This window comes from Pan paniscus, chromosome 7, assembly GCF_029289425.2.
Source record: "Pan paniscus chromosome 7, NHGRI_mPanPan1-v2.0_pri, whole genome shotgun sequence".
Lineage (NCBI taxonomy): Eukaryota > Metazoa > Chordata > Mammalia > Primates > Hominidae > Pan > Pan paniscus.
Window position 1 is genome coordinate 18,279,251 of NC_073256.2, and position 24,380 is coordinate 18,303,630.

The 24,380-nt window shown below is 39.0% G+C and overlaps 1 protein-coding gene across 2 annotated transcripts in view; it reads right to left on the reverse strand.

Moving 5' to 3' along the window:
* The window catches only part of CSMD1 (CUB and Sushi multiple domains 1), a 2,070,470-nt gene that overhangs the window by 545,904 nt on the left and 1,500,186 nt on the right, over positions 1–24,380 (reverse strand). For both annotated transcript variants that reach the window (XM_034966977.3, XM_034966976.3), the window contains exon 11: positions 17,754–17,857. In XM_034966977.3, the coding sequence (XP_034822868.1) occupies positions 17,754–17,857 (104 nt within the window). The remainder of the gene's footprint in view (positions 1–17,753; positions 17,858–24,380) is intronic.

The window sequence follows — 24,380 nt, forward strand, 5'->3', positions numbered from 1 at the left end:
TTTGAGAGTGTAACTAAACTCCTTCCAATGCAAATGTGTCAGTGTTCTTGAAAGCTTAATGACAACCATAAGATACAGTAACTTTATGATGTTTTGGTTACTTGTGATTTTACTGTACAGACAAGAACAATTTCATCTCTGAACAAATATTCCCTTTGGACCTTGCTAAATGGTTCAATAGTTCTATTCTAATCTACATGAAATACATGTGTTAAGGGCTGGAGGTGATGGCTCATGCCTGCAATCCCAGCACTTTGGGAGGCTGAGGTGGGAAGACTATTTGAGTCCAGGAGTTCAAGACTAGCCTGCACAACATAGCGAGGCCTTGGCTCAACCAAAATACAAATGCAAAAACAAAACAAGAGATGGATAAAACCTATCTCTGACTCTGAAATCTTTCATCAACATAACCCAGTGAAATTCCCATGTTGTTGTGTGTATCAGTAGTTTGTTTTTGGGAGTAATGAGTATAGTTCTCTTATAAAAATATACATGTGTTTTTCCAATTCCCTGTCAAAGAATATTTACAATGTTTCTATTTTGGCAATTATGAATAGAGTTACTATAAACATTCACATGGTATAAAATTTTTCTAGGGTAAATACTTAGGAGGGGGATTTCTGGGCCATATGATTGATGTATATTTACCATCATATGAAACTACCAACCTATCTTCCAGAATGGCTGTAGCACTTGGCTTTTCCGCTTGCAATCTCAAAGGTTACATAGAACATACATCCATTGGTGTGACATTCTCACACCCCAAAATTAGAAGGATAAATAATGAATCAGCCAGGCTTGGTGGCTTACTCCTGTAATGCCAGCACTTTTTTGAGGCCAAGGCAGGCACATTACTTGAGGTCAGGAGTTCGAGACCAGCCTGGCCAACATGATGAAACTCCATCTCTACTAAAAATATGAACATTAGCCAGGCTTGGTGGCAGACATCTGTAATCCCAGCTACTTGGGAGGCCGAGGCAAGGGAATGGCTTGAACCTGGGAAGCAGAGGTCGCAGTGAGCCAAGACCGTGTCACTGCACCCTGGGCAACAGAGCGAGACTCCGCCTCAAAAAAAAAAAAAAAAAAAAGGTGAATCAGTAAGTAGTTCAGGGTTTAAGTTGGGGGAGCCTGTCACCACAAAGGGATACTACAGTATTTTGAAGCGAAGGGAATGTTCTATGTTCTGATTTTGCTGGTGGTTACACAAATCTATACATGTATTTACAGTCATAGATCTGTACACACAGAAAGTTCTACTTTACTGTATATCACTTAAAAATAATTTGTTCAGACCTGAAGAAAAATTCTGCATGTGTCACGAAGCTGTCAAAATACAACACTAATAAAATGTAGCACCTGCAATATGAGATGCCTGGATTTTATGGGTATGTATCTGAATTTAAAAAAGGGGGGATGTGCTAAACCTTTAATATACTCATTACAGTTGTAAATTCAGCAATGGAAAAGTAAAGCCTGCCCTTAAGACAAAAACTTGCCTAAAACTGAACTGCTTTGTAGTCTTCATGTTCCTTTAATGTCCATGAATGGCATAAATTGTTCAGAATGTGGAGAAAACAGAGTTACTTAATTGTATGATTTAATTGACTACTTGCCTTAATTGGGTAGACACAGGGTGAGCTGGAGATTAATAAGGATAAGTAAAGACACGGTACTATCTTTTCAGGCACGTGGGTACCTGGGCAGAGTCATTCCTCTTGAGGATGGAGTAAAATACCAGTAATGAGTTTCAGAGATGTGTTGATAAATATCTCTGGTACAAATTGGCAGGTGCAAAGCAGCCAGGGGCAGAGGTAGAAGTCAACTCAGTTGTTTGATAAGCCAAGTCAGAAGGAATTTAAGCTCTGGAAAGCCATATTTGCACTCTTGGGTCTCTCACATATCTTCAGATACAGTATTGAGTAGGTACTGAGAGCAAGTAAAGTGAGTTACAGGTTCTCCACCTACCCAGCACCTAGCCGGGCTCCCAGGACATGGTAGTTACTGATTCCATGTTTATCTATATGATGTGTACCACTGCAGAGGGCCAGGGCAGGTGGAAAAGAGCAGAAATCTGATTTATAAATCAAGCTGACTGAAAAATAAGTCAAGGGAGTGCTTTCATTGAATAAATAATCATACTATTAAATAAAATGTTAAAACTGAAGGTAATTCATACATATACTGAAGTTATTATCATTTCCCCACTGACATCAACATGAAATTAGAACAAGCTTTAGATTTCATTTACTTTGACTCATGCACACGCCTCCTTCAAGTATGGCAGACTTTATTTACTGTGCTGAAATCCATTACAGCCAGGTGGCACAGAAGATGATGTGACTTACATCAATCATTTACAATCGCTATTTTAAATTCACTAAACATTCTCCGAATTATAAATTGTTCATGTGCAGAACTGCGTGAAGAAGATCTAATCCAAACCTCTTGATCTTGCAGATCTAAGGGGAAAATAAAAGTTGACTAAAGACCAAAGTGATGCTACTTTACAGATTTCCTTTACTGAGTGCAGCCCAAGCTATTTAAAAGTATATGGACTGCCAGTCCTCATGACATGGAGATCCTTTTTTCCATCCCCCTCTGTGTAAAACACAAGTATCAGGCCTGATAATGGCACAAGAAGCTACCAGAAGACACTGCTAAAATGTGATACGAGAAAGACAAGCTGGCCTGGGACCGAGGACCAGAGAAACAGCAGAGCATGGGGTGACTTGTGGCCGATCACAAACAGAAGGCCACCCCGACTTGCTGTTTTCCACCCCTGACCAGGCAACAGAAGGACCCCAGCAAGCCCGTTCCTTCTCCAGATGCAACTGTGACCCGTCTGACTACCAGACAGGCAGCACCACAGCAAAGAAAATGGATGTAAGAGCCACACCAACAACAAACATCCAAGGAAGGCTTCATGTTCCTTGTGGTCCCAGGGCTGCCTTGTCAAAGGAAAAATATCTAAGAAGGCAGAACCTGCAAGAGGAATGCAGCTATATAAGTGATCTCACCTGGGGAGGCCCTTTGTCCCAGTAGGTGTGAGACTGAGTCTCTTTGCCACCCAGACACAGGGGTAGAGTGGGTGGAATAGGTGAGGGGGCACTGGAAAGAGCGGTCCCTCTGACCTCCCTCATCCCCTCACCAACATCTCCCCCAGGCCACCCAACCCCATGCACTCCAAGCCTGGGAAATCCTTCTGCCCCCTCAGCCAGCACCAGCAGAGAGCAGTGGAGCCTCCTTGGGCACTAAATGCACTGAGCAGATCAAAGTAAACCCTCAAAGCCTCCAATAGTCAAATTATCATTGGAACCTCCTCCCCGGCCCACAAAATAGGCTGAGACCCACATGCCAAGCCTAAACAAGGTACTTGCTTGCTAAAATATTAGGTGGCTGCAAAAGCAATTGCAGTTTTTGCCATTATTTTTATTTATTTATTTATTTTTTAGACTAAGTTTCACTCTTGTCACCCAGGCTGGAGTGCAGTGGCATGATCTTGGCTCACCGCAACCTCCGCCTCCTGGGTTCAAGTGATTCTCCTGCCTCAGCCTCCCAAGTGGCTGGGATTACAGGCATGCACCACCATGCCCAGCTAATTTTGTACTTTTAGTACATATGGGGTTTCTCCATGTTGGACATGCTGGTCTTGAACTCCCGACCTTAGGTGATCTTCCCACCTCGGCCCCCCAAAGTGCTGGGATTACAGGTGTGAGCCACTGCGCCCGGCCTGCCATTACTTTCAGTGGCAAAAAACCACAGTTGCTTTTTCATCAACCTCATAAAAGATATAAATAGTACCTAGCAATACCTAACATGACACACAAAAGAGCTGGGACACAATCATCACACCAAGAGCCAAGGAAATCATGGCTTGAATGATGAAAGACAATCAACCAACCCCAAAAGAAATGAATCAGAGGGTGGATTTTAAAGCCAGGTCTCTTAAAAATGCTTCAGTGATCATTTACAAATTATCTGCAAACAGATGAAAAAAAACGATAAATCTAAGTAAAGAAATAAGTTATAAAAATGAACTAAAAGGAAATTATAGAACTAAAAATAACAGAAAACTAAAAATTGCTAGATTTGCTTAATATTAAAATTGAAATGAGCAATAATAGAATCAGTGAACTTGAGATCAATGGAATTCTCCTACACTAAACAACAGAGACAAAACAGACTACAAATGGAAAAGGGGCCGGGAGTGGTGACTCACATCTGTAATCTCAGCACTTTGGGAGGCCTAGGTGGATGGATTGCCTGAGCTCAGGAGTTCAAGACCAGCCTGGGCAACACGGTGAAACCCCATCTGTATTAAAATACAAAAAAAATTTAGCTGGGTGTGGTGGCATGCATCGGTAGTCCCTACTACTCAGGAGGTTGAGGCAGGAGAACTGCTTGAACCCAGGAGGTGGAGGATGCATTGAGCAGAGATCGTGCCACTGCACTCCAGCCTCCTGGAACAATGGAGAAAGACTCTGTCTCAAAAATAAAAAATTAAAAGGAAAAAGGAATAAAGCTTCAGAGGCCTGTGGGACAAAACAAAACAAAACAAAAACACACAGAAAAAAGAATCCAACTATTTTTTATCATTAGAATTCCAGAAGGAGACGAGCTAGATGATGGTGTTGAAATTATTTAAAAAAATAATTGCTGAAAACTTACCAAATTTGGCAAAACACCTGAATTTATAGACCCAAAAAAATCTAAGTTAACCTCTCAAAAATAAACCTAAACAAATCCATTCCAAGACACATCTAATCCAAGTTTTAAAAACTAAAGACAGATAAAACAACCAAAAAGAAACAAAATGTTACCTACAGGATAAAACTACTTCAATGACAATGATTTTCCCATTTGGGATCATGGAGGCCAGAAGGAAGAACTGACAACCACAAATTCTATATTCAGTGAATCTGCCCTTCAGAAATAATGGGAACTTAAAAAATTATCAGGTATATAATTTGTTGTTGCAAATTAAGAGTAGGTGGTAGGCTGGGGGCAGTGGCTCACGCCTGTAATCCCAGCACTTTGGGAGGCCGAGGCAAGCGGATCACAAGGTCAGGAGATTGAGACTATCCTGGCTAACACAGTGAAACCCTGTCTGAACTAAAAATACAAAAAATTAGCCAGGCGTGGTGGCAGGCACCTGTAGTCCCAGCTAATAGGGAGGCTGAGGCAGGAGAGTGGTTTGAACCCGGAAGGCGGAGCTTGCAGTGAGCCGAGACTGGTCACTGCACTCCAGCCTGGGAAACAGAGCGAGACTCCATCTCAAAAACAACAACAACAACAACAACAACAACAAAAGAGTATTTGTAGTTGGTAGACCTACCCTCAATGGTTGGCTCAAGAACATTCTTCTTGAAAAGAAATGAAGGAGAAAAGAAAAGAAACTTTTACCTGTGTTTTCAAAAGAGAAAAAACAAGAGGAATCTATACAATATAAACTGGACTATTTTGCTTACCATGAGTTCCATAAATCTTACTTAATGATTCAAACAACAATTAGAACAGCATCTGGTACTTCAGATAATAATTTCAAAAAGTTGAAGGGGTAAAGGGCCCTAAATGCAAGCGTGGTTTCCATACTTCAGGTGGTAAATGTTGGCATTAGTTGTAGAAAGATAAATAATGGCCTCACTCTTGTCCAATCCTGCTCTCACTCTAATCCCTCAAATCTGTGAAACTTTTCAGATGAAAGATTTTGCAAATGTGATTAAGTTAAGGATCTAAATGTGGGGGATTGTCCTGAATGATGTAGGTGGGCCCTAAATGCCACCACTAGTATCCATATAAGAGAGAGGCAGAGGGAGATTTCAGGCAGAGAAGATGGTCTCGTGACTCTGAATGCAGAGAGTGGGTTGATGTGGCCACAAGCCAAGGAAAGCCAGAAGCTGCCCTAAGCTGGAAGAAGAAAGGAATGAATTCTTCCCCAGGGCCTTTGGAGTGATTACAGCTCTGCCCACATGTTGATGCTGGCCTAGAAAACCTGACTTGGACTTCTGGTTTCCAGAATTGAGAGTACAAATTTCTGCTGTTTTGAGCCACCAAGTTTGTGGAATATTCTATAGTAACAGTAGGAAATAAATGTATCAGTAGACTGTTATAAGTCACATATGTTTATTGTAATGCCCAGAACAACCACTTTGAAAACTACAAAGAAATACATGAAATATACCACAAACAGGTTAAGATAAAATTAAAAAACGAAACTTAATAACACTTAGGAAGGCAAGAAAAGCAGTAAAAGGGGAATGAGAACCAGAAATAAACAAATAATAAAATGCCAGACAAAGCACTAAACATATCAATAATTACCTTAAATATAAATGGTCTAGATATGCCACTCAAATATCAGAGAGAGGCAGAATGTATTAAAAAATTACCCAAATAATGAGGCTTAAAATATATGTCAAAATCAATGACCCAGGCATATTGATAGTAAAAGAAAGAAAAGACATACCATGTAAATATTAATAATAAAAAGCAGGAGTGCCTATGTTAATATCTGACAAAGTAGACTTAAGGCAAATAAAAGTATCAGTGACAAAGAGGGACACCACAAAATAATAAAAGGATTGACCCACCAGAAATATGTAACACTCCTAAATGTGTACAAACCAAATATCAGAGCTTCACGACAAGAAGCAAAAACTGATAAAGCTAAGAGAAAAATAGCAACCTCCACAAGTATAGTTGAAAACTTTAGCACCCTTAGAAAACAGGCAGAAAATATCACAAAGGATATTCAATCAACCAACAGGATTTAACTGACGAATATGGAACTCTCAACTCAATACACATGTTTTTCAAACCCCTATGAAAAGTTGACAAAAGATAAATCACACCCTGGGCCAGATAATAGATCTTGACATATTCAAATGAACTGAAATCATAGAGAATTTATTCTCTGATCACAAAGGAATCAAACTAGAAATCAGTTATTAAAAGGCAGTAGAAAAATCTCTAAACATATGGAAATTAAATAACACATTTCTAAATAATCCATGATTCAAAGGGAAAGTCTCAAGTGAAATAAAGAAATACATAGAATGAAGTGAAAATAAAAACACAACATATAAAAATATGTGGGATGCAGATAAAACAGTGCCAAGAGGAAAATTTATAACAGTAAATGACTACATTAGATAGAAAAGAATGAAAAAAATTACTTAAGTTCCCACCTCAAGATTCTAGCAAAAGTAATGCAAAATAGACTCAAAGAAACAAGGAGGAAGAGTGCGATAGAGGTCTAAATTAATGAAATAGAAATAGATAAAAAGTAGAAAAAATAATGAAACAAATATTTTCTTTCAAAAATAATATAATTGATGAACCCATAAGAAGACTTGCAGAAAGTCAGAAAAAGAGAAAGAGAGAGAGAGATAGAAGGGAACAATTACAAATACCAGAAATAAAATAGAGGCTATTACTACAGATTCATCAGCCATCACAAAAATAATAAGGAAATATTATAAATAACTGTAAATTCATAAATTCAACATATTATTAAATATAAACTGATATGTCAAAAACTATTAACTATCAAAACTCAACCAAGATAAAATAGACAATCTAAATAGTCCTTAATTATAGAAATTAATGTTATAACATGTTCTCCAAAAATAAAATCCTCAGACCCAGATGGTTTCAATAGAAAATTCTACTAATTTATAAGTAACAACATCAAAATTTCATAAACTCTTGCAGAAAATAACAAAAGAGAAAATATTTCATAGCCATTATAATCTTATAATGAAGATAGTATTAAACTGATACCAAAGTCAGACAAAGGCAGTACAAAAAAGAAAGAGAAAACCATAGACCGATATCTTTTATGAATGTAGTTGCAAATATCCTCAACAAAATATTAGAAAACTGAATGCAACAATGTACAAATAAATTATACTCAATCATGAAGTAGAATTTATTCCATTTTATGAAAGGCTGAGTCAACTTTTAAAAAAATCAATCAATGTCATCCACCATGAGAAGAGGCTAAAGAAAGAACATGATATATCAGCTAATGCCAAAAAAGAAACATTTGACGATTCACAGGACATATAGTGTTCATGAGCTGAAAGATTTAACATAGTAAATATGTCAATTTTCTCCAAATTTATCAATAGCTTTAATGTAATTCCTATCACAATCCCAGCAATGTTTTTATACATTGCTGGGAGTATACATGCATATATGTTTATGGTACTCTCAAACTTATATAGATTGGCACCTGCCCTAGAATAGTTAAGTCTCTTGACAAAGAATAATAAAGTGAGAAACATCACTCCGCCTGATATTAACATTTACTAAACAGTTATAGTAATCAGTAATGTGTGGCATTGGTAGAAGACTAGACACACATCAGTTTAACAGAACAGACAGCTCAGAAATAGACCCACACAAATACATCTAACTAGTTTTTGATGAAGGCAGAAAAGCAGTTCAATGGAGAAAGGAGAGTCCTTTCAACAAATGCTACTGAACAGTTGGATACACGAACTGCCAGGCAAACCGTGAACCTCAACCTTTGTCTCGTGCCATATACAAAAACTAACTCAAAAGGGATAAGAGACTTAAATGTAATATGTAAAACTGTAAAACTTTTAGGAATATGTATAGAAGGACTCCTCTGTAAAGTACAGCTAGGCAAAGAATCCTTAGACTTGACAGCAAAAGCACTGGCCTTTATGGGAAAGCCCATAAACTAGACTTCATCAAAATTAAAAGCTTTTGCCATGTGTTGAAACCCACATGAAGAAAGTGAAAAGACAAGCTGCAGACTGAGAAAAAATAGCTGCAAACCATGTATTCTACAAAGCACTAATATCTTGATTACACAAAGAACTCTCCAAACTTAGTAAGAAACATCTGCTTAGAAAATGGGAAAAAGAATTAGACATTTTGCCAAAGAGGATGTCAGATAGTAAATAAGCATCTGATAAAATGTTCAGTATCATTAGCCATCAGGAAAATGCAAATTTAAACCACAACGAGGTGTCATTACACACCTTTTGGAGCAGAAAAAGTGGTGATAAAACAAATTGTGGGGACGGCGTGAGCATGAGGACCACTTAACATCATGGGCTGTGATGTTGGAGAACCATGCTGGAAAACAGCTGAGCAGTTTCCTACAAAACTAAACATACAACCAACATACAACTCAAGCAATTACACTCCTAAGTAATTTCCAAGAGAAATAAAAACTCATGTTTACATAACAACCTATACACAAATGTCATAGTAGCTTTCTTCATAATAGTCAAATACTAGAAGCAATCCAGGTGTCCATCAGTGGGTGAATATAAACTGTGGAACATTCATACCTTGAAATACCAGCCAGCAAAAAACGGGAGGAAACGATTGCAGTACACAAAGTCCAGGGAATTTTGCTGAGTAAGAAGCAATCATAGAAGGTAACACACTACGTGCTTCTAATTATATAACATTCTTGCAATGAGAAAATTTTAGAGCTGGAGTGCAGATAATGCTTGGCAGGGGTCAGCTTTAAGTGTAGAAAACAGGGAGTTGGCTATGATTATTAAGGAAAACATGAGGGAACTTTGGGGTATTAGAAATTACCTGTCTTGACTGTGGCGGATACAGGAACTTAAACAGGTAGTGAAATTGTATAGAACTTCATAACAATACACACACACACACACACACACACACACACACACACAGAGACAGAGAGAGAGGGAGAGAGAGAAACACAAATGAATACAAATAAAACATGAAATTAAATGAGCTGGGTGTGGTGGCGCATGCTAGTTATCCCAGCTACTCCTGAGACTGAGGCATGAGAGTCCCTTGAACTTGAGAGGCAGCAGTTGCAGTGAGGTGAGATTGTGCCACTGCACTACAGCCTGGGTGACAGAGCGAGACTCAGCCTCAAAAAAATAAAATAAAATAAAATAAAATAAAATAAAATAAAATAAAATAAAATAAAATAAAATAAAACAAAACAAAACAGGAAATCTGAATAAGATCAGTAGATCATATCAAGGTGAATATCCTGGTTGTGACATTTTACTGTAGATTTGCAAAACATTTCCACTGGGGATCCGGACAAAGTCTATAAAGATCCCTTCGTATTAACACCAGGGGTTCAACGAGCGATTAGGCAGCATTTTTTTCCTCAGTGACTATCGATTTGAGCTCTCCTTGTCTTCACTTGGCAGATAGAAATCATATCTTTGTCACAAGTTTGTCAAGAAACAATACAGGTGCATTAAATGACAGTTCAATCTCCTCTTTCATTGTTTCTTTCCGTTATATTTCATTTTCAAATTTGATTCTGAACATGGCAGAACTCTGGATGTTTTATTATATTAAGACAGTGATGATAACTATAGTAATACAATATTACCTTCTCCTTGTACTGTACTTTTAATCTTTTTAAAACTATTTTTTATCTACCATTCTATTTGATGCAACAATCCATTGAGGGTAAAAGGCACAAGAGAGGGAGTCAGGGATGGTGCACTATAAATGCATGCATCTATTGTTTTAATGGACTTATCTCCCCAAAATAATAACAGCCTTCGATGTTAATTTGAGATGAAAAACAAACAATAAAAATCTTTAAATGCTTTTGACTGATGAATTCTGGAAGAAATTCCTGGGTCTTCTGGGTCTATAAAAACATGCATGCATTTTTTTGGCTCCTCAGAGAAAACAGCCACAGTGAGTCTATACCTGTGATAGAACAGCCAGAACAACTGGAAATGACTCCTGCTGTTCACTCAGCTGCCTAGACCCCAGATTAGCTGAAATGGAGCACCACCTTATTTGCAGCAGGACCTGCCCTCGGGCTCCGCTTCCTGTGGGACCTATGGCTTCTTCTTCCCTGTAGGAAGGTTGCCCTCAAGACACATCCAATGGGTCCCCAAGGTCCCTGACTCTGCTGGCTTTCCCAGATAGCTCCACTGCAGCTGCTAGCCTAAATCCAAAATGCTGAAGCCCACTGGTTTGTTTAGCCCCCTACCAACAGGGTTCTTGGAAGAGGAAACCCAAACCACACAGGGTGTCCACAGAGGTGGCAATGTCTGAACTCTCCAGTGGTAATGACGAAGATTGGGCAGCCCTAGCCATCCTGAAGCTGGCTACTCAATCCTCCTTGATCCTGGGGAGTTGGTCCTGAACCTGTCACACACAGAAGGTGACACAAAAGCACTCACCTGGCATAACAACATTCTACTAACCAGGCCAAGTAACCATTACTACAGGAGAAGGCTAAGACTGTACTAGCATTATACAGAAATGACTTGGTTATTCCAGTAACTGGGCCGCTCTCTTCAGACAACAGTGATTGATGTATTATCAGCATGCTTTTTTATTTTTATTTATTTATTTTTTGAGACAGAGTCTAGCTCTATCTCCCAAGCTGGAGTGCAGTGGCGCGATCTTGGCTCTCTGCAAGCTCCACCTCCTGGGTTCATGCCATTCTCCTGCCTCAGCCTCCCAAGTAGCTGGGACTACAGGCGCCCGCCACCACGCCTGGCTAATTTTTTGTATTTTTAGTAGAGACAAGGTTTCACCGTGTTAGCCAGGATGGTCTCATTCTCCTGACCTCGTGATCTGCCCCCCTCGGCCTCCCCAAGTGTTGGGATTACAGGCATGAGCCACCGTGCCCGGCCTATCAGCATAAATTTAAGGCAGATTTTAGGAATAGCATATATAAATCCATACATCTAGTCACAAGGAGGGTATTCTACACCCACCAAAGTATCGGGTAAATTTGGTGTATAAATATTTACAATTCTTAACGTTTATCTACTTAGAATAATGGAATTGCCAGATAGAATTTTCAAAGGAGGAGCCTACAAACACATTGTCAAGAAGGGGGATCCCTTTTTAATGCTGAAATTACCTGTGAATGTTTTTAAGAGATCCTGGAAGCTTACAAATTACACTAAGTGCTAAAAGAATCCCATGGAATATTTTGTGATTTCCCAGAAATCGTAAAAATCCTCAAGGCATTGCTGAAACCTCATTTAGTAACATTATCAATTTTTTTATAACAAGATCCCATCAACATTTTGATATTAATGGTTTTGTTTTTAAACTTGTTTGTATCCCATTAGAGATGTGTATTTCATGAGTAATTTACTTTCCAGACACAGAAGACTAAAAAAAAGACCCTACAAATGCAATCAAAATATATTTAGAAGAGGTGACTTTTTTTTTCTAAACTCAAACCAAATAAATGTTTAGAAACTCATAGTATTATTATTATTATTTTTTTTCTTTTTGAAATAGTGTCTTGCTCTGTTGCTCAGGCTGCAGTGCAGTGGGGTGATCATAGCTCACTGCAGCCTTGATCCCCTGGGCACAATCGACCCTTTCACCTTAGCCTCCTGAGTAGTTGGGACTGCAGGCATGCACCACCACACCCGGCTAATTTTTGTCTTTGTTTTTTTGTAGAGACGGAGTTTCATCATGTTGCCCACGTTGGTCTCAAACTTCTGGCCTCAAGTATTTCTCCCTCCTCGGCTTCCCAAAGTTCTGGGATTACAGGCGTGTAGCAGCATGCCTGGCCAATAACATTGCTTTTCACCTTTTACATTCAAGGCTAAAACCAATAGATAAATGTATCAAGAAGATAGTATGCTTCTTGCAGTATAAAATGTAATATAAAATTTATAGCAGTATTAGCACTCTTACTATTAATAATGTAGATTCATATTGCTAATTATATGAAATTTATATCAGTAGGCTAATTACTCCTCAAGGCTAGGACAATGGCTTATTCTCTCTCTGCCTCCTCGCTGACTCCTAGCATAATATTTGGCATTCGATACATAATTATTTAAAGAATCAAGCAAGAACGCTTCCAGATAAGAGGCCGGGAAAGAAAAGCTAACAATGGATAGACTTCAAGTCAAGAACAGGGTTCAAACAGTTGAGTCTGTCTATACTGTCATTGGCACTCAGGCTCACAGGCTGTGCCACTATGTGAAAGGTAATACACAGAAAAATAACTGGGATCATGTGATTCCAGAGTTTTAAGAATCTTATTTCTATTTAGTTTGATTTCTAATCATGTTTTCGATTTTTTTAAAATCGAGAATGTATTTAAGTCAATATCTTTATATCTTTATTACCAACATCAATTGTTTATGCTTTCCCCCAAGGCACTAAATGTTTAGTGATTAACTCTGTGATAACATTAAAGATATATAAAGAGGCACACACAAACACACACGTCTGTGCATAGTGTCTGCTTTTTTATGGCTCTTCAGCAGTCTTTTAATAAAAACAGATTGATGCTCTTTGACTCAGGATCAGCGGAAAACAACAGGGAGAAATGAAGTCTGAGCCATGCCAGGCAGTGTCTAGGAGCAAGAAGTAGATTCAGCAAAAATGGATTAATCCAGCCCTAAGAAAGAACCAGTATCCTGATTTGTTAATCCACACATCCGGTTAGGCAGAGGCTACCCTACTTGCTCACAGATGTCCCTAATAATATTGACTATTCATTCTCATAGAGGGACGGGCATTTTGAAACTGTAACCTGTGCCTGCCACCCACAGAACATCCTGAATTAATGAAATCCCCTTGTTACCAATGGCTAATAGCTGCAAAGGCCAGAGGGAATCCAGGGAAGGCCATAGCTCTCCATGCAGTTCCTCCACAAATCAAATTCGAGAACAGTCTCAATAGATGTACTTGGAAAGAACTCAACAGACATTTGCAAAGAAAGTTACTTAATTTTCTTTTAAGCCTGACATTCTATAAATATGACCCAAGTTCCTTCATCCACCTCTCGGGGAAGGTGGATTACAGAAGGAGTCCCTTCATGTTTTTATTCTTTTATATTGTGTCATAAAAATTAAGAAAATGAAAAGTCATTACCAGAAATAAGAATTTTTAAAACCCTATTTAGGGTGAGCTATCTACTTTTAGGCTATTTCATTTTCCAAATTTCTCTTAAAATCGAGATTTAACTAGAATTCCGTATTTCCCACAAAATGGAAACCCACAAAATATTGAGTTTAAAGTAGTGAATGCCAGTCTGCCATGAAGAGGTTTTAAACTGCTGCTTTATTTAAAATGTGTGTCATGTGATCCTCTGACTTCGTATACTGACTAGTATTTAAACTATTCCAGTCTATCTGTCATTTCTCCAATTAGATGATAGACTCTATGCTGGGAAGAATGTTTGCATATAAGTACTCAAAAGTATTTGTCGATGTATCGCCTGAAATTACCTGTTTATTCAAAGAGACCAGCTGTGATTCTCTGTGTTCTGTTATTTTTCTGTGATCTGGTACACTAAGGACATATATCAGTGGCTTTTCTTTCCTCTTCTGCAGCTGATTAAATGCCCAGCTGATCCCGGATGCATTATGTTTCCCAAAGGGCATCTCAGTTTGATTCAGTCGGCTGTTAAGTTTTTCATTTACAGATTCAAGCTATTGAGAGAAGGCTCTAATAACACTTCTGTAAATATAATACATAGTTTGCAATTGCTTTCTTAACAACAAATAGCATTAAAAAATGAGTGTATGATTTTAGATCTTTAATAATAACCTAAGGGATTTCATAAGGGATTACCTGCCTGCATTTATATTTTAAATTTTGCAGTTATTTAACAATTTTTCTCATTTATTTTAGTGACATCCTCTCTTAAATTAGGTGTTTTGGTACTAATAATATGTGTGGGTTACATTTTTCAGCTCTCCGGAGTGTTTGCATGCATTATTTCATTTTTCTCTTTCCCACAGGCTGGAAAAGTTTATTATACATATTTTATAGCCAGGAAAAGAGAGGTAGAGAGAAGGAAAATGACTTCCCTCAGGGTCATGGGGATAGCAAATAGCTGGAGCCAGAAACTCCATCTTTGACTTACAGGCCCCTTTCTATCCACTGTAGTGCTGTTCCCAACACTGTCCCAGGTCAAAGGCAGGCAGTGTGTGCAATGATCGCCTTAGAAGCTTGCCCAAAATATAGATATCTGGGCCCTCAGATGTAGGACTCTGTTTTTAAAAATTAAAAGAAAACTATTTTTTTTTTTTACCTAGTAATTTGTCAACAAAAAAGAGTCATTATTTGGCAAGGGTGCGGAAAAATAGGATCCTTCATGTTCCACTGTGGTTTATATAAATTTTCAGGGGGGATAATTGGAGAAATGTAACAATGTAAATGAAGATGCCTCTTCATCCCAAAATTCCTCAATGGAAATGTTCCTGAAGGTATACCAAAAAAGTATGCCAACGTTTACATACAAAGACATTCACTTCACAGCTGCTTATAGAAGTGAAAGAATGGGGTGCGAGTGTGAGTGTCAGATGCGAAAGACTGTCAAAGGGAACCAGGTAAAAAGCATGGTAGGTCCACAGGCGATAAAGACTCAAGATCCGGGAGCAGTATCACAACGCTGAGTTGGAATCCCTGCCTCAATATACACTAGGTTTGTGAATTGGGGTAAATCCTTTAACCTATCAAAACTTCAGCTTCATGATTGATAAAACAATGATATTATCAGCCCCAAATTCCCAGGATTTTAGTAAAGATCGAATAAGGTAAAATGTATTATGCATTTAACACAGTGCATGGTGCGTAAAAGATACATAAAAGTTAGCTAAGACATTACTAGTGTTATTCTCATCATTATTATAATAAATTGTGGTCCAGCAACATGATTTCAATTATGCTTATTAGTAATAGTTGGAATGGGCCAGCAGGAAGATAAGCTAGAGGGAGGTGTTCTCGTGCAAAATGTCCAAGATACGACGAATGAAGCCCGCGTGTTCCTGGTGGAGTCCTATTCTGGGTTCATTGATTTTTAAGGGAATATACAGAACAGTTGGCTAGTGCTTTTTCAATGTGTGAATTATCTCATAAGTAATCAATAAATAAGGGGATAAGGTGAGTATAACAGACTGCAACTTTTTTCTAGCATAGAAATATGGGATGCTACCCGGGGCAAGATTCCTCACAAATGAACAGTGTTGGGGAAACCAGCCCCACACCACCCGGCGGGTACCCTGAGTCCAGCGGAGACAAAGGAATTAGAAAGAGACAGAATAAGAGTTTAAAAGGCGGGTCCAGGGGACCTGAGGGTCCGGAGGCTTGCTCACAGCCCAGAGCTCCCGGCCTCCACCCAATTTATTGGTTTACAAGCTCTTTGTTCTTAGGGCAAATGGGAGGGGTAGGAAGGGATGAGGAAAAGGATTAATCAGTGAATGAGAACTTGTGAGTCATTCAATAAGGTGTATGTGAATTTCCTCAGGCAAAGGCGTGTGTCTGAACTACTTAAGATCTTTAACCTATTGGGACTGAAATGGGTGGGCGTGGGTTTCAGGAGAAGCCAAGATGTTTGATTATTCTCCATTGCTTCAGTGGAGTGTTATTTCCCCAAGCAACCTGTGGCATGCCGCTGAGCTCTTATGCTCTCAGAGCATAAAGACATGAAGGAAATAAGGAGACTTTTCTCCTCAGAGGCCGCCCATGGCTCCCCATGGGTGTCTCACACAGGGCAGACCAGCTCATCTGGCACCCCAGAAACTCTCTTTCCCACAAAGAGGCATCCTCAGTAGTATATAAGTAGACAAAGAAAGCAAGGTGAACACCTGCAGAACACTTTCCATTAATGAAAGACGCTTCTGGTTTAGCGGTTTCAAGATCTACATCATGAAGAGAAGCTATCTGTGGAGTTGCAAAGGCAGATAAGAGCAGGTATTTCCTTTCTCTTAAAAACAGAGAGGAAGTACACCCTCAAATCATTTTCCTAATTTTCATAAACCAGGTCTGATAAAATGGACAAAAACTGTCTTTGAGGCCCTCTCTCTGGAAGTAGCTGAAGCAGATGCCCAGGTCATAAGGCTGCAGAACAGTCTGTGATACTGGTGAAAACTGACAAGTGGGATCAGTCTGCAAATATTCACAGCAAGGCTGTCACCATGTTTGCTAAGACTCTGGAATCAGAGTTCTTCAAAGGTACACTGAGTCACCCCCAACACTTTTCCCCACGATGTCTGTTACTTTATTATGCAGTTTTACAGAAAGTCTGGAAAGGTGTATGGCATTATTCCAAAAAAGACCTGTATTTCCCAGACTAGAAAGCATCTGTACCTCTTTAAAAACCCTGACAATATAACATCACAGGGAAGCAGAGGAGAGAGGTTAAAAAAGAGGTGTTGGCTGGGCGTGGTGGCTCACACCTGTAATCCCAGCACTTTGGGAGGCTGAAGTGGGCAAATCACCAGAGGTCAGGAGTTCCAGACCAACCTGGCCAACATAGTGAACCCCTGTCTCTAATAATAATACAAAAATTAGCCTGGCATGATGGCACACACCTGTAATCCCAGCTACTCAGGAGGGTGAGGCAGGTGAATTGCTTGAACCCGGGAGGCGGAGGTTGCAGTGAGCCGATATCTGACCACTGCACTCCAGCCTGGGTGATAGAGTGAGAATCTGTCTCAAAAAAAAAAAAGGGGGGGCGGGGGGGGTTGATTTGAAAAATTTATTATTTTTTCCTACCTCATGAGTATACTAATTTTTTGCCATAAAAATATGTTTTTAATAATTGAAGAAAAACAGTCGAAACAGATAAAACATAATCCTAAATTATACTCATATTGTGTTCTCATACAAAATGAGATTGCAGGCCACTAGATTAGCCACAGATGGCACTAAGCAAACACCTGAGGCCGAATTGCAAGCCTGTAGCAGAATCTCATCTCCATCCACCGTGCCCCGCACTGCATGCATGAGAAGAAGAAGCTCAAGGACATACTCACACGTACAAGACCGATCTGGTGTCTCCCACCTTCCCAGCATCACCAACCGTCAGGGTGTCATAGCCTCGCTCCAGCTCAAACTCTTCAAAGGCAAGCTTGATGACCTAAATACAAGGTACAAAACAGTGACTTAGAACAATAGGTACTTCCCATGACTTTTAATAGGTATTGCAAATATCTAGTTATACTGTTAAATTTTGCTCCTTAATACCAATGTCAAATGATCCCAGAGCTGCTTTAAGTAGTTACATGGATAATTAAATATATTTGATAGCCTGGCATTATAGAACTTTATGAAATTCAGAATTGCTATTACTCCCAACTTATGTATTTTCACCTCTAAAAATGAAATTTAACCTCTGCAACACTTTAAGTCAAATATCTACTAAATGTTTACTTTAACATTCTCAGTGTTTGAGTGTTTGGATTAACCAATAACTAAACCAATATAAGCAAAAGAATTGTTGGTTATAGTTAATGACATATATTCTTACCATACCCAGAATGCCCTGCAATAAATATTTTTAAAGTTCTATATGAATACTTCATGTAATTATCCGTATTAGCACCCCAAAAGACTTTATGAGGATACAAAGCTCTCCTCTATATTTAGTCTTGCAAAGCCTCTAAGTTCTTTGTTTGTTTTTTACAAAGAATACTTTGTCATGATGACCAGCACCAAGACATCTGTACAACAATGGTTTATGTTTGATATGACAGTATATTATAATCTATTAACTTATTTCTGTAGAGCACAAGATCTTTTTCTCCTGAAAGAAGAAATGCTTCCTTTGGTGGCCAATACTATGAGGAAGAAAAAGGTAGGCTAGAACCCTGGGTAGTAAGGAGAAAAAGGAAAGAAGATAAATACATGATGATAATTAGAGGAATGATAGATAGACGATAGATTAGAGGGATGGTAGAAGATTAGCAGATACAGACAGATTAGATGATAGATAGATAGATAGATAGATAGATAGATAGATAGATAGATAGATGATAGATAGATAGATGATAGATAGTAGATAGATGACAGACTGGATGGATGGATGGGTGGATGGAAAAATGGCAGATGATACACAGATACTTGAATATATAAATGAGAGAGAGAGAGATGTAACAAGAGAGACGCAGAGGGTGTGAGAAAGGAAGGCGGAAGAGAGAAGGGACAGGAGGAACAGAAACCATAATACTGGAAGTACATTTTAATAAGCTGTGTTTTAGAATGAAACAAATTTTGAAATAGCGTAGAAAAGTATCAAATGCCTAATTGTTAAGCTTGAAAGAAAAGAGTAAGTGGTAGCGTAGAGAGGACAGACTTCCCACTAATACCCAAGTCGATGTCCACCATTCCAACAGGCTCTAAACAGGTGCTTTTCCAAGCAATGCCAGTAAGGAATACATTACATTTGCTACTTGAAATTCTTACTAAAATTATTAATAAAGCCATTATAATTTGTTTTAAAAAACCTACTATTTCAAATTGAAGTATTTGTATGAATACATTATTTTAGCAATCTGATTTGAAATAGGTGTCGAGGTTGATAGCTGTTGCAAACCAGTATAAATACTGCATGTTAAACGTAGCACCTGATATTTTTATTTCTACTTTTTGTTCCTCATGAATCAATTTATAAGTGACCATTATCTGATAATCAGACTATTTTAAAACTGAAAGAATCATCACTGAGACCTGCTGGTTTCCTTTCTGACATGTTAACTCAGTCCTTACTTGTTTAAAGTTGTGGTGGGAAGCGATGATAATTCATTAAGGTTTGGGTGTCATGTTTGGCTGATTTGCAGTGTGTACAGATAGGGGTCACACTATATGAATGGGCTCTCAATAGGGGTGGAAAAAGGGCCATTCTGTAATTATTTCAAGCCAAGGCAAAGGTAGACAGAGAAAGTCTTTGTCAGTGTTTCATCTCAAAAATCAGCAGGTCCTGTTGTCAAATACAAATCTTTACTCCATGCTGTTGATGCTCAGTAAAAACAGAAAATGCAGCCTTGGTCTTGCATAGACAGCTTTTAGTTTGTCACATGGCATTTTATGAATATACGCAGCTGTAAAATAGAAGTATGTATATTTTAACCAAATATACCATCCTTTCAGAGTAAAAGAACCAGAGATGCCAATGAAAAGTGAAGACAAAAGGATAATACATTTCAAGTTGTGAGCAACTTTAATGACATTGAGCCAAAATGGTTTTAGTTCCTACAACATATGCACCCTCCTTATGTCTTGCATGGACTCCCTCGGCTGTCCTGGAGCTGGATGCTCCATATTTCTTTTTTTATATATAATTATCTTATTTTTTTTTAAGTTCTGGGGTACATGTGCAGGATGTGCAGGTTTGGGACATAGGTAAACACATGCCATGGTGGTTTGCTGCACCTGTCAACCCATCACCTAGGTATTAAGCCCAGCATGCATTAGCTCTTTTCCCTGAAGCTTTCCCCAACCAATGTTCCCCAAATAGGCTCCGATGTGTGTTGTTCCTCTCCCTGTGTTCATGTGTTCTCATTGTTCAGCTCCCCTTTGTAAGTGAGAACATGCGGTGTTTGGTTTTCTATTCCTGCCACTTTTCTGAACTCCCTGCTTAATGTTCCTCCCTCAGCTATGGCTCCACTGCCCACTCTGTCCAAGAAAGCCAGTCTCTTTGCCAAAATCCTGCCTATCCCCTTCATAACATTCCCTGTGTTGACACTTTTGGTTGGTTTGCTGTTCTGCCTGCCCCGCAGAGCTCCCTGTAAGGATTGAGGGCAGACACCACGTGGCTTGCTCATGGAGGGAAGCACTGGCCTTAACCTACAAGAACTCACTGAACATCAACTCCTCCAGGCCACAGAGCTAGGAGTGTTTATTTGAAATCTTTCTACTTTTTTGATATAGGTGTTTAATGCTATAAACTACCCTCTTAGCACTGCTTTTACTATATCTCATAGGTTTTGGTATGTTGTATTTCTATTTTCATTTCCCAGCACTTTGTGAGGCCGAGGCGGGTGGGTCATGAGGTCAGGAATTCGAGACCAGCTTGGCAAACAGAGTGAAACCCTGTCTCTACTAAAAATACAAAAATTAGCCGGGCATGGTGGCATGTGCCTATAGCCCCAGCTACTCGGGAAGCTGAGGCAGGAGAATCATTTGAACCTGGGAGGTGGAGGTTGCAGTGACCTGAGATCACCACCGCCACTGCACTCCAACATAGGCAACAGAGTGACACTGCGTCTCAAAAAAAAAATTATGTTTAAATTTTCTTCTTACTTTCTTTATAGACCCATTGGTCTATTTCTTCATAGACCCATTGGACACTCAGGAACATGTTTAATTTCCATGTATTTGTACAATTTCGAAAGTTTCTCTTGTTATTTATTTCTAATTTTATCTGTTACAGTCAAAAAATATACTTGATATAATTTTGATTTTTAAAAAATTTGTTGACCCTTGTTTTGTGGGATAACATACGATCAGTCCTGGAGAATGTTCATACCATGTACTGATGAGAAAAACGTGTATTATGCAGCTGTTGGATGAAATGTTCTGTAAATGTCTGTTAGGTCCATTTGGTCTACAATATAGTTTAAGTTTAACACTTCTTTATTAATTTTCTGTCTAGATAATCTGTTCAATGCTGAGAGTAGTAGGATGTTAAAGTCCACATCTATTATTATACTGGGGTCTATCTCTCCCTTCAATAATGTTTGCTTTATATATCTGGGGTCTCTGGTGTTGGGTGCATATATGTTTACAATTGTTATACATTATTTTTGTCTTTGTCTCATTTTACATTTGTTTCACTTTCCATTTAATTAATTAATTAATTAATTTAGACACAGTCTTGCTCTGTCACCCAGGCTGGAGTGCAGTGGTGCAATCTCAGTTCACTGCAACCTGTCTCCTGGGTTTAAGCAATTCTCATGTCTCACCCTTCTAGGTATCTGGGATTACAGGGTCAATATACCCAGCCATTTCACATTTTTTCACTTAAAGTCCATGTTATCTGATAAAAGTATGGCTATTCCTGCTAGTTTTTGGTTTCTGTTTGCATGGACTATCTCTTGTAATGTCTTCAGTTTAGTCTATGCCTTTACAGGTGCAGTGAGTTTCTTATAGGCAGTATATACTTAGATATTGCTTTTTAAATTATATTCTCACTTGGTTATTTCTGTTCTGGTTGTTTTGCACATCCGCTATTCCATTCTCTTTCTCTTCTCGGTTATTTTTGTGGTTTGGTGGTTTTCTGTAGTGATATGGTTTTATTTCTTTCTCATTTATTTGTCTGCTCTACCAGTGAATATTACTCTTTTGTGTGTCTTCACGATGGTGGTTATCACCCTTTCACTTTCAGATGAAGGGCTCCCATAAGCATTTCTTGTAGGACCATTCCAGTAGTGATAGATTTTTATTAGCTTTTCCTCATCCGGGAATAATTTTATTCTTTCAAATCTAATGTATAGCTTTGCTGGGTATAGTATTCTTGGCTGGCATTTCTTCTTCTTTTTTCTTTCAGCATTTTCATTATATCACCCTGTTCTCCCATAGCCCATAAGGGTTCTGCTGAGAAATCTAATGTTAGTCTGGGAGCTTCTTGCTTATATTTGACTTGACTGTTTTCTCTTGCTATTTTTAGACTTATCTTTGTCTTTGAAGTTTTTTATTATGTATTTATATTGCTATATCACGGTGTGGATATTTTGGGGGTATATGTGGTACTTTGATACATGTATACAAAGTTTAACGATCAAATCAGGAGAATTATGATATCCATCCCCTCAAATAATTTTTTATTTTTTCTTTTTCTTGGGAAAATTACAAAATCACCAGGAGAGAAGGAAGAATTGTCTTTGACTTTTGATAGTTTGATTATAATGCTCTTTGGAGAGCATCTTTGGCATTAGATATATTTGGTGATCTTTGAGCTTCCTGGATCTGAATGTACATATTTCTCCAAAAATTTGAGAGGTTTTCAGCTGTTATTTTATTATATAGATACCCTGCACCTTTCTGATCTCTTCTCCTTCTAGAACTCCCATAATGGGAATATTTGTCCACTGCATTTTGTTCCACACATTTTGTAGGCATTCTTTATTCTTATTTATTCTTTTTTGTCTGACCGGCTTATTCCAAAAATCCTGTCTCCAGGTTCAGAAATTCTTTTTTCATCTTGATCTAGTCTGTTGTTGAAGCTCTTGATTTTATTTTTTAAATTGTATTCATTTTATTATTCAGTTTCAAGACTTCTGCTTAGTTCTTTTTGTGTAATATCTCTGTTGAATTTCTCATTCAGATCATGAATTGTTTTCCTAATTTTTTGAATTGTCTGTTTTTATTCTATTGATTCTCACGGCGTATCTTTAAGATCATTATTTTAAAAATCATGTAGGCATTTTGTAGCTGTCCTTTTCTTTGGGATTTGGAATTAGAAAATGATTTTGTTCCCTTCGGGGTGTCATGTTTCTTGCTTTTTAGACATTTCTTGTGTTCCTACATTAGTATCTATACATCTGACAAAACAATTTCTCCTAATATTAGAAGGTAGTTTTAGTAGGAAAAAACTTGTTCCTGTAGATGTGTCTCATAGTGTCAGTTGGGTAGGGTGCTTTGGTTTGTATTCTGCATTAGTACAGCAGTGTAGTCTTCATGATATTTATTTGGTTGTAATCAATGTCTGCATGTTTGTAGCTGAGTAGCCTTGGCTGCAGGTGTTTGTGGAAGTGTTGGTTCAGCTCTAATGCAGATGGAGACTTTGGGGTGGCCTTGTTTTGGGGATATAGAAGGTCACATGAGGCATCTCTGCTTCTCAGTGGAATGAGTTTTCTGGCAGTGGTTGGCCTCAGGTGGGCTGGTCCTTGGGTCCCTGGGGAGTATGTGTGGGCATTCAGCAACTCCACTGCTTAGGGGGTGGGGAGTGTTCACTGGTGGCAGCAGTACCCAAAAGGCCAGTCCTTGGTCTCCTGCAAGAGGCATACAGCCAGGATGCTTGTTGGTAGGGGGCCTCAAGAATTCAGCTCTCAGGGCCTTGGGAGCACACACTTTGGCTCCCCCTGTCTTGAGAGTGGCCTCCCCACTCTGCTCAACCACTTGTGGTGTAGGGTACTTCATGGTCTTGAGTGCTGGGTTCAGGTTTGTGTCACTGAGTGCAGCTGGGGTCATGGCCCTGCATCCTTCTCCTTGGCTGTGGTGGGATGATGGCTGGGTTCTCAAGATATGGAGATGCTACTGGCCCTGTGGGCAGGATGTACTCTGATAGTTCTTCTGTCCTGAAAATGGCACCATGCTGCAGCAGCCTGAGGCCCAGGGAACAAGAGAGGAACCCGGTGTGAGTTCTCTCCCAGGAGCAAAACAGTCATGTGGGCTGCACGCAGCTCCTTACCCTTGGCTCAGGGCCTATGAGGACTGTGGGGCTTTTCTGAAGCCCTGAATACAGGCATCTGGGGTGGGAGTGTGACCTGCTGGGGATCTCCCACTTACCTTCTCCCTACAATGGGGAGTCCTTTTTTGGCACTGAACAGATCCTACCTGCGCACTTCACGTTCATCTTTATGCTGCCATCTTGAGTTTCCATGCCTTAGAGGGTCTTCTTTACTCTGTTGCTTCAGTACAGTGTTCTCCCCTAGACACTGTAC